Raw genomic sequence first — 14,735 nt, 5'->3', positions numbered from 1 at the left:
TGGAAAAATGGCTTTTGTAGAAATAATTTTATTAAACAAAGTTTATGCCATACAGTTCCTGTAATTCTAAAGGCACGAAATTACAGAGAATGTATGGAGACAAAAAAAAAACATTATATACGAATTACAGGGAATAGATGCTAAGTCCATTTCATCTCAGTGGTGAACTTGGACTTATTTGTTTGGTTATGAAGGCCAAAGTCTTTAAAGTAGAGTCATGTACAGTTTATTTTGCGTTGAATTTCTATACAAACCTTTGAATTTCCCGCCATGTTGCCGGGATTTGCCATGATTCACTCACGAGCGTGAACTGGTCAATTCAAATTAACATAACATCGTTTAGAAACCATCTCGAGAGATGTAACCAGTAGGCTATTTTTACTAACCGAGGGACCACCGAAAATAATATATTAATTAAGGGGACAAAAAAAGAGATTCGAAATAAAATACTAACATTTAAAACGAAACAAAAAGTAACCTCTTGTAAAGCATGTTTATTTAACTCATTTTCGGGCCTTTACCAATGGTAGCGAGAATAACACTTCAGAAAAACACTCTTTTACTGCTTAAATTTACTCTCAGCGACGTTATAACAGTACATAAAACGCTATATACGCATGCGTTTTTTAAAGAGAAACCTTTTCTTCTCGAAAATGACTTTTAACGAAGCTTGCTTTTGTGATCTCCTTAAAGCTGACGAAAAAGTGTCTTGCCTCCCATTTCAGTCTTCCCCTGCAAAAAGAGAGTCCACCATTTGGGATTAGCTATCCCATGGATTAAGGTGGCTCAGAACCAGTTTCAACAGTTTAGAGGGTATGTCTCATTACAGGATTAACTGTACAACACTATTTCACGCAACGGGCAATTTGAATATTTTGGTACCAAATGAAACACCAATAGTTGCTTAAAAAGGTGCAATCATTAATGTGACGTACGAGGTCACCATGACAACAAAGACCTATGTAAAAACGCCCTTTATCTTGTCTTCAAGCGCTTACATCTCAAGAACGAATTCGACGATGACTCCCAAATTCTTATTGCTGAAAACTCTCTGAAACGTTAAAAACGGTTTTCTTGAGCGCTTTCAAAGCCAACTTTATATTCTCCAATTGCCATTTTACGTGAAACAGTTGGGTAAATTAAACTTTTACAAATAGCACAGTTTGTTGGAAGTGTTGAAACTGGTTTGAGCCTCCCTAAGTCAGCAAACTGACTTTTTACTTTTAAAAACGCTGGGGATGATAATGATAAAGATAATTAAGCAGACTAAGGCTATTTTTGTATTTTCTTCAATTTTCTTTTTTGATTGTCTTTTTACGGCTGTCCAATAAAGGAAATAGCGAAGATAATTAAAGACAGCCTTGGAAAAGGTAAGAAAAGTAAAAGTGACAAGATTTAAAAAAACCTATGTTAGCAGGTTATATCTAACCAGGAGCCCATGACAAGAAGCGTACAACTGTATTTGTGGAACGGCGTTTTTACAGACTGAGGTATTTTTAGATTGATTGTACCGCGAAAAGACACCTTTCCAGCCGATTACAAGTCTTGAATGAGAAATTAGCACCCATGGGATCGAGAATAGTTTTTTGTGCAAGTCAAGAACCCATTTAATAATAGGTTGATCTGTGAAAAGGCCGTTACATAGACCTACAATCTTGGACAAGACTCACGGGAGAAACTCTGGGGTGAACATTCTTGGACATGCACTCAAAAGCAAAGTATATTTGTGCCCCCCCCCCCCCCCCCTCTACCCCATACCAATGTTGATAATGCAAATGTGGTGCAAAATACTGTGCAAGCCTTCGGCCGTTTCTTAACCAACATGCATTGGAATGGGGAGAGGGCAGGAGAACTATCAGTAGGTGCCTCCATTTTTAGAACGAACCCTTGAGCAGGAGACTCGCATTTACATAAATTTACATCAATTTGCACGATTTAAATACAGTTTTACTGCTTTATTTGTCTTCGTTAGACAATGACTTTACTCTGATTGGCCTTTTAAGACAGTGTGTGCAGAGCCGAGGAACTCGTGGCGTTCTAGAAATAGAAAGATACGCGCAAAGGTTGACTCATAAGGGTGTGTATTAGAGAGGCACTATTCATGGGCTCCTGGGGGAGGGGGGAAAGTAGGAAGAACGTGATCTTTAACACACAGACAGATAGGACATTTCCGAGTTCATGTCTGCCTTCCCTTCACAGCGAGTCTAAGTGCGAAGTTTTTGTGATGGTAATTAGTTCTACTTTACATATGAATGAAAACTAATTTTCATAACAAAAACTTTGAAGACGAGGCAGGCGTCGGAAATGGCCTATTAGGGCCTCACATTTTCCCAACGAGTTCTGTCCAAGATTGTAGACTTGTAGACTCTTGGTTATATACTCCTGGGCCGGGTTGTTCAAAAGCCGATTAACGCTAATCCCAGATTAAAAATTAACCAACGAGTTTATTTCTCTACTCCCAAATGTTGTTCAATGTTGATATTTCGCAAAACTTTTCATTAGAAGAAGTTAATCTTGAAAAACAAAAATAAGCGAAGAAACTTTCACCAAAAAGTTGAATTCACGAAACAAGAGTTTACGCTAATCCTGGATTAAGTTAATCGGCTTTCGAACTACTGGGCCCTGATGTAATTTTTTTTTTCTAGCGAAGCTTAAGGATCGCAACTAACCTTAACATCGTCCCCATAGGCCGTCTTTATCATAGTTGGGGGTTAAAGCACACCATTTCCCAAGCGAGTATGAAGCGCAAGTGAACATTCGTTCCCCTTCATAAATAAAAGGAAACACACAGCATTTGTCGTGTGTTGTCTTCACGGTGCAATCTAAAGGAAAAAAAAAAGCAAAATGACAGTGAATTAATCTAGTATCTGGCTGCCTCTAAGCTATTCCCACAAGAGGAGATGATGCAGGGAGTTACTCAGTTTCGATCAGCTCGATCATCCATATAGATAGTGAGCATTGCTGGGCGCCTTAATGACATTGACCACTTCCCTCATGAAACTGAAGAAATTCTATGGCTCCTTAAATTAAGAGACTGATTCTATGGCTATCGTCGGATGTTTTTTTGTGCGGGGTTCACTGACGACCCATTTTTGACGTAGGAATGTCAGAAGAATGTTCCTGAAAATTTTCACTTTAAAGGAAACAGCTCGACGCGTTACTTAGTTCCTTTTCGGGAAAGAGAGTAAAACAAAGCCGGTTTTCCACTCATCCACTCATAAACTGGTCAACTTTTATGTTTAGTTTTCAAGAAGTATAAAACAAAAAACAGGACAGCTTCCAAGAGAGATCTAAGGCCGGATTAAGGCCAATTTGATGGTAAATTTCCTTACTTTCAGGTTCTCCATACACCTCAACGCGCATACACGGCCAGTTGCTCCATTCCTCGGGTAAGAAGCGGACGAACAGCGCTAGGACTGGTTCTGCAAAGTTTCTTTTTGTCATGTCCCTGGCATTTGAATTTCCCTGAAATATCTATTAAAAAAGTTACGAAGTTAGACCTAAGTCGATCGATCGAAAGCCACGGTATCATTCGACCAGAGATTTCTTCGGTTTTAGTAGCATGTAACAACTGTTTATAGGAGCAGCTCCCGAGTATCCTTGAGTCATTGTTGTCTGTGATGAATTCATTCCTTAATTGCTTTAACAGAATTAAGAGTAACCATTTCCATTTTGCATTAACGAGGATGCTACCCTGGGACCATTTTTGCCCTGGCAGTATGATCTAGTATGAAACTACAATCCGCTTAACATTACCTTGTCCGTGCCATTTTCTTTGTACGTTACCCAGTTCTCTCGGTCCAGAGAAGTTTGAATCTTGTATTCTGTGACGTAATCGGAGCCATACAAAGCAGATCCTTGCGTAGCTACTGCGCAGATATTATGGCGCAAAGGAAGTTCGACCTGGTGAGGGAATCAATACATGTGACTACCGAAATTTTTTCCCCTCGGTTTGTGCATTTTTATGGTAGGGATGACGTAAATGGATATGCCGTTCAAAAAAAAAATTCACATTTGGTGAAAGGTAAAACCAAGCGTTATATCCTCATTCAATTGCAACACATTGGCAATGAAATGAATCAATTAGAAGGCGAGTACATCATTACACGCATTACACGCAAAGCGTGGAAAATCTCACGCGCACACTTTTTTAAAAAATAGTCCCAAGTAAACTATTTGCCTGGTGTACCTAGCCCAAAATGCTTCGTTAAAATGCTAAGACAATTATTAACATTATATTTAACTGATAGTAGAAGACTCTAATTGACTCAAAGCATCATGGTCTTGGTAGTAACTCACATTGCCATGATATAAATGCCATATACCATGATACCATACCATGATATAAAATACCATGATATAAATGGCCTATTAGAAGATAATAAGGGAACGAAAGTCTCTCTCTGACCTGAAGATACGGTTGTGAATCGTTATTCGAAGACTTTGGACACCACGTTCCGTTGGGATTATTCAATCTCCCTTGGAAAGGAAGAAACTGAATATATGGGGAATACCAAGATGACGCGACAATTACGCCGCCATTGATTGTATTGTCCTCCATTCCAAGAGCATTCCCGCGACAGGACACTTCTGGAAAATATTTTAAAAACATTGGATTCAGTGTTTACTATTGAAAAAACCCTTTCAATTACAAAAAATGTTAAAATGCAAAATTCTATGTTGGACCGACGTTTTGCAGTTTTGTAACAACACTTTAGATGCACAAGAAGACGTTGACTACTTTGATCTAAGAACGCTAAAAAATATGAGCTTAAGGTGGCTGAAACCAGTTTCACTACTTTTAAGATACCTTCTTATCAGAAGGGTTATCACTCCTATTATATATCACGTAGCAGCAATGATATGGTACCATATATGAAACACGCCCACTAAAGTGATGTAATAGGTAGCTCTGAATTGACTCGCATGAATTTTTAGAACTTTGCCGATAGATTGATAATTACTATTCTAAAATAAGAAATCAAGACAAAAATTGAATAATTTACCCGCCCCTCAAGTTCAGAAATTATGGTGCACAATTAAACAGAGTGAATTTCACTAAGTCCCTTGGTGTATTAATTGACGAAAATTTAACATGGAGTAATGATGTCAATGCAATATCGAAAAAAATTTCTTCTGGTATTGGATCTATCAAACGCAATTGGCCACTGTGTACCTGCATAATATCTAGCACGTGTTAGTTCAATCGCACTTCTTCTATTATAGTGTTGTATGGGGAAGCTGAGGTAAACATTATCTGACATCAAATCAAAGAAACTTCAAAATCGCGCGGCTCTCAGCTCGTCTTTTCTCATTCTAGTTACGATGCTGATCCCAACCAACTAATCAAAAAGTTGGGCTGGGACAATTTAGAAACTCCACGCCAAAAACTAAAAGCAGAAATGGTCTATAAGTCCATCAATGGCCTTGTACCAGATTATTTGTCTTCAAAATTCACACTGTGGAGTAATATGGTTACTACTTCCGATTCACGGGATTCCGAGAAGACCCGAGAATAAGCATATCGTTCCCTTGCCATGTACTAAATATTATAAAAACAAATTTAATTACAGTGGTGTAGTCCTTTGGAACAGTCTTCCCTCAGTTGTTAGACAAGCGACATTTCTAACTGGCTTTTGAGGGTTGTCAATTAACTCCGACACGGCATTCATGAAAAACAGGTTTTAATCTTATTCTCTCAGTAGTATATATGGGTCATTGACCAAGCTTGCTCTGTCAAGATGGCTGGATATTGGCCAAGTTCTTTTTTTGCGTGTTTGTGAAAAAAAACGAGGCTAATATCCAGCCATCTTGACAGAACAAGCTTGGTCAATAAAGGATTTGTTATATGACTTAAAACACCCAATAATGATCTTTGATCTTGCGGGACCAAGCGAGAAATCCCAAGCGGGAAGTATCGCTCCATCTTGCCTGCTCGGGTAGCCAATCACAGCGCGCGATTTGGTTCATCTTGCCCGCTCACGGAGCTAGTCATATAATTATATTCTGAATTATAGAAGTTGCATTTGTATTTGTCTATAGTTTTTAGTAATGCGCAGAATGCTTCCTTATCCTTAGGCTTAACATGGCCTAGCGCCACATTATCTTAGTGATATGTTATCTTATAAAGCTCATTTAAGAGATAATTTAGGATGTAATGATAGTAACATGTTAGTTAGATCTGCAATAAGATCTGCAAGAACAACTGGTGATAGACCTTTCTCTGTGGCCGCACCAGCGCTTTGGAATACTTTACTACCTTCCCTTAGGGCAGAGGACAATATGAACATCTTTAAGAGAGAACTGAAAACGTATATTTTTAAACAGGCCTATTTCTCTTAAATGTGACATTTTTTTTATGGACGTTAGTATTATTAGTTTTTTTTACTTTTTCCTTTAATATATATGATCATATAAATAATGTACATACGTACATATTTTTACCCTAGAATTCTCGAATATGTAGCTTAGATTTACATAGTTATATTTTATATTTAGTTGCATTTGTAAGACGCATTAGATCATATATTGTAATGCATTTTGCGCCATAGAAGTATTAAACTATTATTATTATTATTGTCTTTTATGACATAGATAATAATATTTATATAGATACCTGATGTTTGCACCGTGTATAAAAAGGGGTGATTATGATGATGACGGGGATCACCGATTTCATTTTTGAGATATAAGTATAAGTAAAGACGAAATACAGGATGTTTTTGAAGAGCTTTCATTTTTTCATGGTAACGTCACAATAGTGGGCGCATTTTGTTAAGCAATAGTTGGTGTTTCATATGATACCATAACATTGCTGTTACGTGATATAGCATGGTAGCTATAACCCTTTTAATAATAAAAAGTCTCTTTAAAGTAGCGAAACCAATTCCAGCCACCTTAATTCATGAAAGAAAACTAATAAGAAACGAAAAAAAAAAAAAAAAAGGAACAAAAAATGCGTCTCAAGCTCTTCTACGCGCTTTTTACCATCGCAATCCTTGTTAAATTTCTTGCATTGATATGTGTCCCAGTATTCATACTGCAATGAAAAATAACGAGAGGTGAGGTAATTGATGAGGTAGGTCACGGTCTGGAGCCAATGACTAAGAGCATCCCTATGCACGATGTACTTAAGTCAACTTTTGCGCGTAGGAGACTCACATTTACACAGTTTACATCAATTTGCATATATTGTTTCTGCTATTTTTGTTTTCAAAGGATCTTGATATCAGCAGGCAAGTCAGAAATTGAAAGAAAACGACAAAACCTTTTGAAATTACAAGACATGTTTCGACAGAAACTTCTGTCATCTTCAGTTGATTAATGTACAAAGCGTTACGTTGAATTTATAAGTCGGCACTTTTGAATTTATAAGTTAGCACTTTTTCCGACTTATAAATTCAACTTAACGCTTTGTACATTAATTAATCAACTGAAGATGACAGAAGTTTCTGTCGAAACATGTCTTGTAATTTCAAAAGTTTTATTATTTTTGTTTTCTTTTGACAATAAATTTATTCTGATTGGCCATTGTAAATTGTGTGTGATGATGCGAAGAACTCGTAGCGTTCTGAAAATAGAGAGATACGCGCAAAGGTTGACTTAAGTACATAGTGCATAGGTTGATTCATAGGGAATATGTGAGAGAGGCAAGCTACTCAAGGGCTCCTGGCTACGTACGCATTTATCGACTGGATATTCGGTAAGCTCTATTGTCATATGAATGCTCTTGATCATATATATTTTGGATTTAATACCTTGGCATAGAGCGGTTTTCAATTGAGTACCGAAAGTAATCAGCGAATTGCTTTGGTTTTGCATTACTTCACTCAGTGATTGGTTCAAAGTTCTCTCGCCACTTTTTCAACCAATCAGAAGTGGAACCAAAACCAATCGTGGCTCGCGCATGCACATTTACCCGCGCTTTTTGTCGGCTACATGTAATTACTTCGAGCTTTGATTGGTTAAATGGATTGTCTGCGTCCTTTTTGATTGGCCAAAGTAATTACTTTGATTTTGGTTTTACGACACTCATTTGAAAACCACTCAAAGCTAGTGATCTGTGAATTGAAGGTAACGGAAATAAAATCACTAAAATTGTGTGATGAGAGAGATGGACCCGGGGTACCCAGCGAAAAATGACGATCGAGAACGGGGAAAACTCAACCAACATAGCAGGGACGGCGGAGCGTATTTTGTATTTGGGGCGCTGACAAGCGAGCGCCGGAGACGCTAACTTGTAGGGGGTTCTGTAGAAATTCTCCGCCAGAACATTTTGAAATCTTGAAGCTCGGAAATGCTACCTTCGGCATTCTCGACGAGATACTAAAAAAAAACCGCGGATGAACCGTTAAATGTTTATGTTTTATGGGTTTTAAAATTATTTTTAATTTTCTATTTATTTTTGCTGGAAATGTGGGGTCTGTTTTTAGAGATGAATCCAAACTTTGTGATTGTTTTGACAGAGTCCCCTTCAAGTTCAAGTAGCACATTCGGATGAAGGGGCGTTTCTTTTCCATTTTAATAATTTTCAGCGGCACTTAATCCTGAAGTTCGAATTTCGTCTTTTTCGTCTTCCCTTTCTGGTGTGTGATAACTGAAGAAGGCAGACTGCCGGCTGCCTATAAATAGCAGTATTTAAGTCTAAGCACCCATTTTAAATGGTGCTGTTAAACAGTATTTAAGTCTTAGCAGCCATTTTAGAGCGGTTAGCTTTCAATAACTGTGATTTAGGGTTAGTCTGCAGTCCGCGGTCTGCGCGTTTGCAAGTGTCAGACACCGCTCTCCTCCAATGTCTGGCTCATTCACTTTTTCAAATTATTAACCATTCTCCTGCTCTGTATTTGATGTAGCTGTGACTTGTTCACTCATTTGTGGCTTTTTGATTTCTTTTCTCCGAGAGATTCCGAAAACCACTTCATACGGCGTGTTGGCAATTGTTCTTTGAATGGTTATGTTTTTTTTTTACAAGCGGTTTCTCCAACATGATGACACCAGTGGTTTGGTGACGAGTTCGTTTCTTTGATTAATTAAACTGCAAAGGTTTTTTTTGTTTTTTCTTATTGCTCGTGTCACCAACATCCTTTTTCAACAGTGCGAACGTTGTGTACGTTTTCACATAAAATCGGTTTGCTATCATTTTGTTGCACTGGAGACTCAAAGCATTTTCATTTTTCTTCAGATAAATTTAGCCACCCTTTAAATTCTTCATAAAGTTCCATCGCGGCTGTGTGGATGAGCTGAAAAATTCTCACTTTACTCACTTCACTCACTTTATGTCATTTAAAAAAATCAACCTAGATTGAAATTAAAATTAACCTGAATTTTAATTCAACCTGTAACATAACCATCTGAACAAATAAAAAAGAACACGAAGTTGTTTCGGATGCATTGTAATTATTGGTTAACGAATTTCAGTGACGGCAGTATGCTTTTTGATGATACGGAGATATTGATTACAGAAAAAAAGTATGCATGCACCTGCTTGGGACGGGCAGACTACGTTCGAGAAAGAGTGAATTAGACAAGAGTGTTGATCTATCACTTTTCGGTCTTGCCCCAGTACAGTCACAAATGGATTTATTTTTAGATACACTTTGCGCTCGAAACAAACAAAGGGCCGCCAATTTTAACCAATCAGAAGAAGCCATGTCAATCGAGACTGCTTCTTCCATGTTTTTTCAGGGACATGACAACTGATTTCCGCGGGAATGGGTATCTTAAAATAGACTCATTTGTGACTGTGCTGGGGAGCCCACCCATATACCATAACAACAATGTTATCCAATTCACTCTTGGTTCGGGATAACACTGAGGCGAGCGAAAAAGAAATCGGAAAGCGAATCAAGCCGATAGTAGACTTAAGAAAGGGTCTTTTCAACCTGGTACTCCAAAACGTAGCTTGCTCCTAAGTTTATTGCCACTGTTATATTCATAGTTCAAGCAAGAGACCCTACCGATTTTTCCGAGTACCCATAATGCTCCACAACTTCGCCAAATACACACCCCTCGTCATAACACTCGTGATTGATATCAATCTTGAAGGCGCCAAAGAAATCAAACGCATGTTTCTTCTCTAAGAAAACTTTTTCTCCGCGTCGATGAAGCCACGGCCAACCACCAACCAAGCCACGTTTCGAGTTTGTTTTGTCCTCTAGAACTTTTTTACTGGAAAGCCGTCCTCCTTAAAAAGTGATAAAATTATTTTTAATGGTTAAGTTCGACTAGACGGCTTGTGTACGCAAGTGGTTGCCCTAACTCTAACACTTTCTAGCACAAGATTAATTAATTAAACACGCCTTCCACTCGGAAAACCAACAACTTTCTTTAGGTTTTACTTGTACGCAGTAATATTTATCAGATATTTATATTCACATTTGCATCTTATGTAACACTGGCACTGAAGAAGGCATCTCTGCAACATTGAAAATCGTTCTTTTGTATTTAAAATATGTTTAGAAAATATTTCTCGGACCCGAGCCTGTGAAGCCACGAAGGAACTAAAAACTACTCGTCACCATGCCAGTCGAGGCCAAAACAAAACGGGAACCACCGATTTACCAAAGCGTGTTAAAATAACTTCGCGGGAACTACGCAGCCCAGTGAGCCCGAGTTGGAGACATCTATCCCATATCCCATGAGGATACTTATTATTCATTCAAAATGTTTCCCTGTTTCTGATTGGTTAAAACCACACGCATAATTCACCATAACCAGCTGCTGTTCACCAAATTTCGAAAGAAACTTCGTCATATTGAATCAATGACGTCAAAAGTGCAGCCCGCTGCAAATTATTGAACCGTTGACCGAACAAAGCTGGGGACGAGATTGTGTTATTTTTGTTGAGGAGAAAAATGGCTGCGAGTAGGTTTAGAAGTTTGAGCGAAGAAAATATTTTGAATGAATAATAAAGCAATTATTGAATTCGGCTTTCGTAGAATATGAAGAATTCTGCAGATCTCGGACGATGTTATCCACCTCGGCCTTCGGCTTTGGTGGATAACACCCTCCTCGACCTGCAGAATTATTCATATCCTACTCAGCCTCATTCAATAATTGCTAATTCTGAACGTCACGGTGGTATTTTCCACCCCTGGCGAGGATGAGATGGGTTTACGCTTTATTGAAAGATATTTTCGTATGTAGCTGAATACATTGTCAAGTGAAGCTATGATCTTCGCAGTTACGAACGCAATTTTTACAATTGTGTAGAGAAGCCTGAAAAATTCAGGACTTCAACGGGGTTTGAACCCGTGACCTCGCGATTCTGGTGCGACGCTCTAACCACTGAACTGAACTATGAAGCCACTGATGTTGGGAGCTGGTCATTTGTGGGTTCGTAACTGCGAAGATCATAGCTCCCAACATCAGTGGCTTCATAGCTCAGTTGGTTAGAGCGTCGCACCATAATTGCGAGGTCACGGGTTCAAATCCCGTTGAAGTCCTGAATTTTTCAGGCTTCTCTACGCAATTGTAAAAATTGCGTTCGTAACTGCGAAGGTCATAGCTTCACTTGATTTCATATCCGCATTTCATATACCATTTCATTATTGAATACATTGTCTCAAATTCAGCTAAGTTTGTGAATTTATATTTCCAAAAAGTTACTGAAAATGTTGTAACCAAAATGCAAATTTAAGTGACGACTGTAGATAGATAAAAGTTGAGACTAATTAGATATTTTCATTAATCCATAATGGACTTGTTCGGGTTCAGTGCAATTTTGAAAGGACAACTGCAGCACTTGTCAAAACTACTTTTCGCTCTCCAAAATTCTATTGCGCGTCGTAAAGCTGATTTATGCGATTTATTTCATTTACGCTCGCGTTATTAGACACAAGACAAAGAAATCAACTCACCATGACTTGGATAACACAGAGTCAAGAAGACGACAGTTGTCCATAATATCATCATTTCTTAATTAATTCAAATCTACAATGGAATATATTAGATATAAATTAACATGTTATTCTTTTGGGCGCCAGAGCAAAAAGAGAGAAAAGAAATATCATTAATCCTTGAACTGAAGAGTTCTGGACATCATTGCATGAGGTTGTAACAATAGAGCACCAAACACCACTAATTAGGTTTGCCTTTCAGAAACTATGCTTAATGATATTTTTTGGTGTTGACCGTTTTTGTAGTTGTTTGAAACACTGAAATCATTTGTTTGGTAGTATGAACTGTGTTCATAGAAATACGTTTACGATCCACATAAGGTAAATTGAAATCGAGACTTTCCAGGGTCAGCCATTCACCCTCTGATAAGAGTAAAGCATCAAAAGTGCAGCTGTTAACTTCCTCCTATAATAGTGCAATTACTATAATCAACACAGTTTACACTACCCGGCAAAGTTCTGTGACGAGAGAACAATATATAAAATTGTTCCTGAAGTGGAGTTAAGAACTCTGAGCATCAGCGCGGGATGTCGTTTGACAAGCCAACACTCAAGCTTTTTGACATTTTCACCTTTTTTGTTGACCTCGTTCGGTGCATTCAGTTTGCGTCATAATGCAAATGTACTCTTTCCTTAGGAGATAATTAATTTTGCGTTTTTTCGTTCACGAAACGAGATTTGGTCTGTTGGAGGCTGTGACTGCATTAACAATGGTCAGAGGTCTCGGTTATTAAACCTATTTCAACTTTTGTTTCGAATATTGACCAAGTAGATGAGAAGCAAGGCGAAAAATGGCGCGCAAATTATACTAAAGATTACATTAATCAACCTGAAAACGGAGGGAAATTAAATTATTTTTGCTAACAAAATTATGAAGACATCAAGTGAAGCTATGATCTTCGCAGTTACGAACGCAATTTTTTATAAAGAGGAAATTTGATTTATATAAAATATCTGATTTTCGTGTCAGCGCGAATAAGTAAATATTTGAAATCATAATCACTTGCATGAATGGAGAGTTGTAACATGATATAACAGAAACAACCCGTTTTAACTGTTCGAAAGAGTGTTAAAACTCACAATCGACCCCATCACACCTTTTTTCTAGCAATCCTTACCTTCCCGTACAGCGCAGTTCTTTGAATTATTTCTTCTGGACAACCACTCACACGCGAAGGTATCTACACAATTGATGCTGTCAGATTAATTCTACTGTTTAAGTAGCTTGGCGTTAAATATTGTGATCGTTGAATGGTGTCATTCTATTTGAAAGTGATTTTGATTGGTTCCTACAACGATGCAAATAACCGGAAATAAAACAGAATAGGCCATTTTACAATATGCTGTTTCCCTCGGTTTCAAAGCGAGTCCTGGTTCACAATAAATTTAATTTGTGATAATCCTGATTAGCTCAAATTGATATTTTGCCGTCACGTAGCAGAGGCCTGGTTGTGAGCGGCACGCGCTTGGAGTGCCACGTGATCGTGGTTTGTATTTGGCAATCGTTTAGCGAGTGAGGCATTCTACGGTTAGCCCTCGTCGCGAGCACAAGCCCTGTTTGGTTTTTTTTTTTCTATCGAGCTGAATTAGTGTTTAATGCTTCGTTAGGCGGTATATGTTAGCGTTCATTTCCATTGTAATTAGTGTCTTTCAATTATAATTCCCGAGAACCCCGAGGGTCGCACCACTGCCTTCGTCGGGGGTACACGTTTTTTTCCACCTGCTGGTCTTCTTTAGGGATTTTCGTGTCCGGCTCTGGTGCATTGCTTTTCTCTTTATTTTAGAATTGATGTATTAATATTCTTGTACCTATTCCAATGGCTTGCCTGGCCAACACGCCCATGTATCCTGGCTTGAGTGTCCGGTTGAATAGTGGAGGCAAAATTTCAAATGGAAATGAGTGGTGACTGTATTTTTATGCAAACCAAACTCATTATCATTTGAATGGTTGAGCACCAAGACTCGTTTTGAACCAGAGGCAAACACCAATTCGCAAATGGCCTAATGGGGCTTGCTCAGTGAATGAATGCGAGGCTGCCGGTGTCGGACTTTATATTGATACACTATCATGTAAATTGTGTTGTTGTGATTATCAATTTTTAAATTTTCAACCTCGGATATTGCATTTAATTACAGCTTTCTAATTGGTTCACTCAATCTCGGTTATCAGCTCAATCCCATATACCCTATGACCTAATGTGAAAACTGAGTGCCTCAAGTGTTGCCAAGCTAGAAACTGATTGGCTTAAATTTCCAAGGGTCCAAGCGTTTAGACTTTAACGAAAATTTAACAAAACAATGATTCCCTTCGCGCTTGTTTGATATTAGATTGGTTATAGACCACTTTCATAAATGGAGACACCTTCACATTCTTTTGTATTTATGTTAATTAGACCTACTGCCCTCATTTTGAAACAAATACTCTTTTGAAACTTTGTCGCCGTAACGAGGCTAGAAGGGCTTACTAGTATTAAAACAGAACAATATTTTATTTGACCGCCATTATGAAAGAGGTCTATGCCAGCTCATTTCCAACGCGCGCTCATGAAATAATTGTTCTTAAGTCTACGTTTACAGTAGAAAAGCACAAATGTAGTCAGCGGCAGCCTCACTGTAAAATGGTCTATTACGGGGGCAAGTTCCTTTTTTCCAGTGATCGCCAAAAAAATATTGGATAAAAATAGAACCATTTAATGTTCTGTTAGTGAGCAATGAGATGTTTCTGTAGCAAAAGTCAAGAGAGCGATCAATGATTTGGACCCTTTTTAGCTCGCCACCTCCATTTATTCCTATTTAACCCTAAGTTGAATTTAAAATGCAATATCAACATACATTAGT

At 38.1% G+C, this 14,735-nt stretch overlaps 1 protein-coding gene and 1 non-coding gene across 2 annotated transcripts; one reads left to right on the top strand and one right to left on the bottom strand.

Annotated features, from left to right (window-relative positions):
• Nucleotides 1-476: 476 nt before the first annotated feature.
• LOC138050734 (uncharacterized) lies at nt 477-13,102 on the bottom strand. Its single transcript, XM_068897030.1, has 9 exons — nt 13,016-13,102; nt 11,859-11,931; nt 9,957-10,183; nt 6,988-7,039; nt 4,409-4,590; nt 3,757-3,903; nt 3,333-3,474; nt 2,670-2,822; nt 477-732 (listed from the first exon to the last, which is right to left on the bottom strand). Exons 2-8 carry the CDS (start codon nt 11,911-11,913, stop codon nt 2,671-2,673), a joined length of 957 nt encoding a protein of 318 aa, XP_068753131.1. The 5' UTR covers nt 11,914-11,931; nt 13,016-13,102; the 3' UTR covers nt 477-732; nt 2,670.
• Nucleotides 11,372-11,444, top strand: Trnay-aua (transfer RNA tyrosine (anticodon AUA)). The gene has a single exon. It is a non-coding gene; the product is annotated as a tRNA-Tyr (tRNA).
• Nucleotides 13,103-14,735: the final 1,633 nt, after the last annotated feature.

Source organism: Montipora capricornis, chromosome 6 (assembly GCF_036669925.1).
Source record: "Montipora capricornis isolate CH-2021 chromosome 6, ASM3666992v2, whole genome shotgun sequence".
NCBI classification, from domain to species: Eukaryota; Metazoa; Cnidaria; class Anthozoa; order Scleractinia; family Acroporidae; genus Montipora; species Montipora capricornis.
The sequence above is the reverse complement of the archived record's forward strand: the minus strand, read 5'-3'. Positions and strand labels throughout refer to the sequence as shown.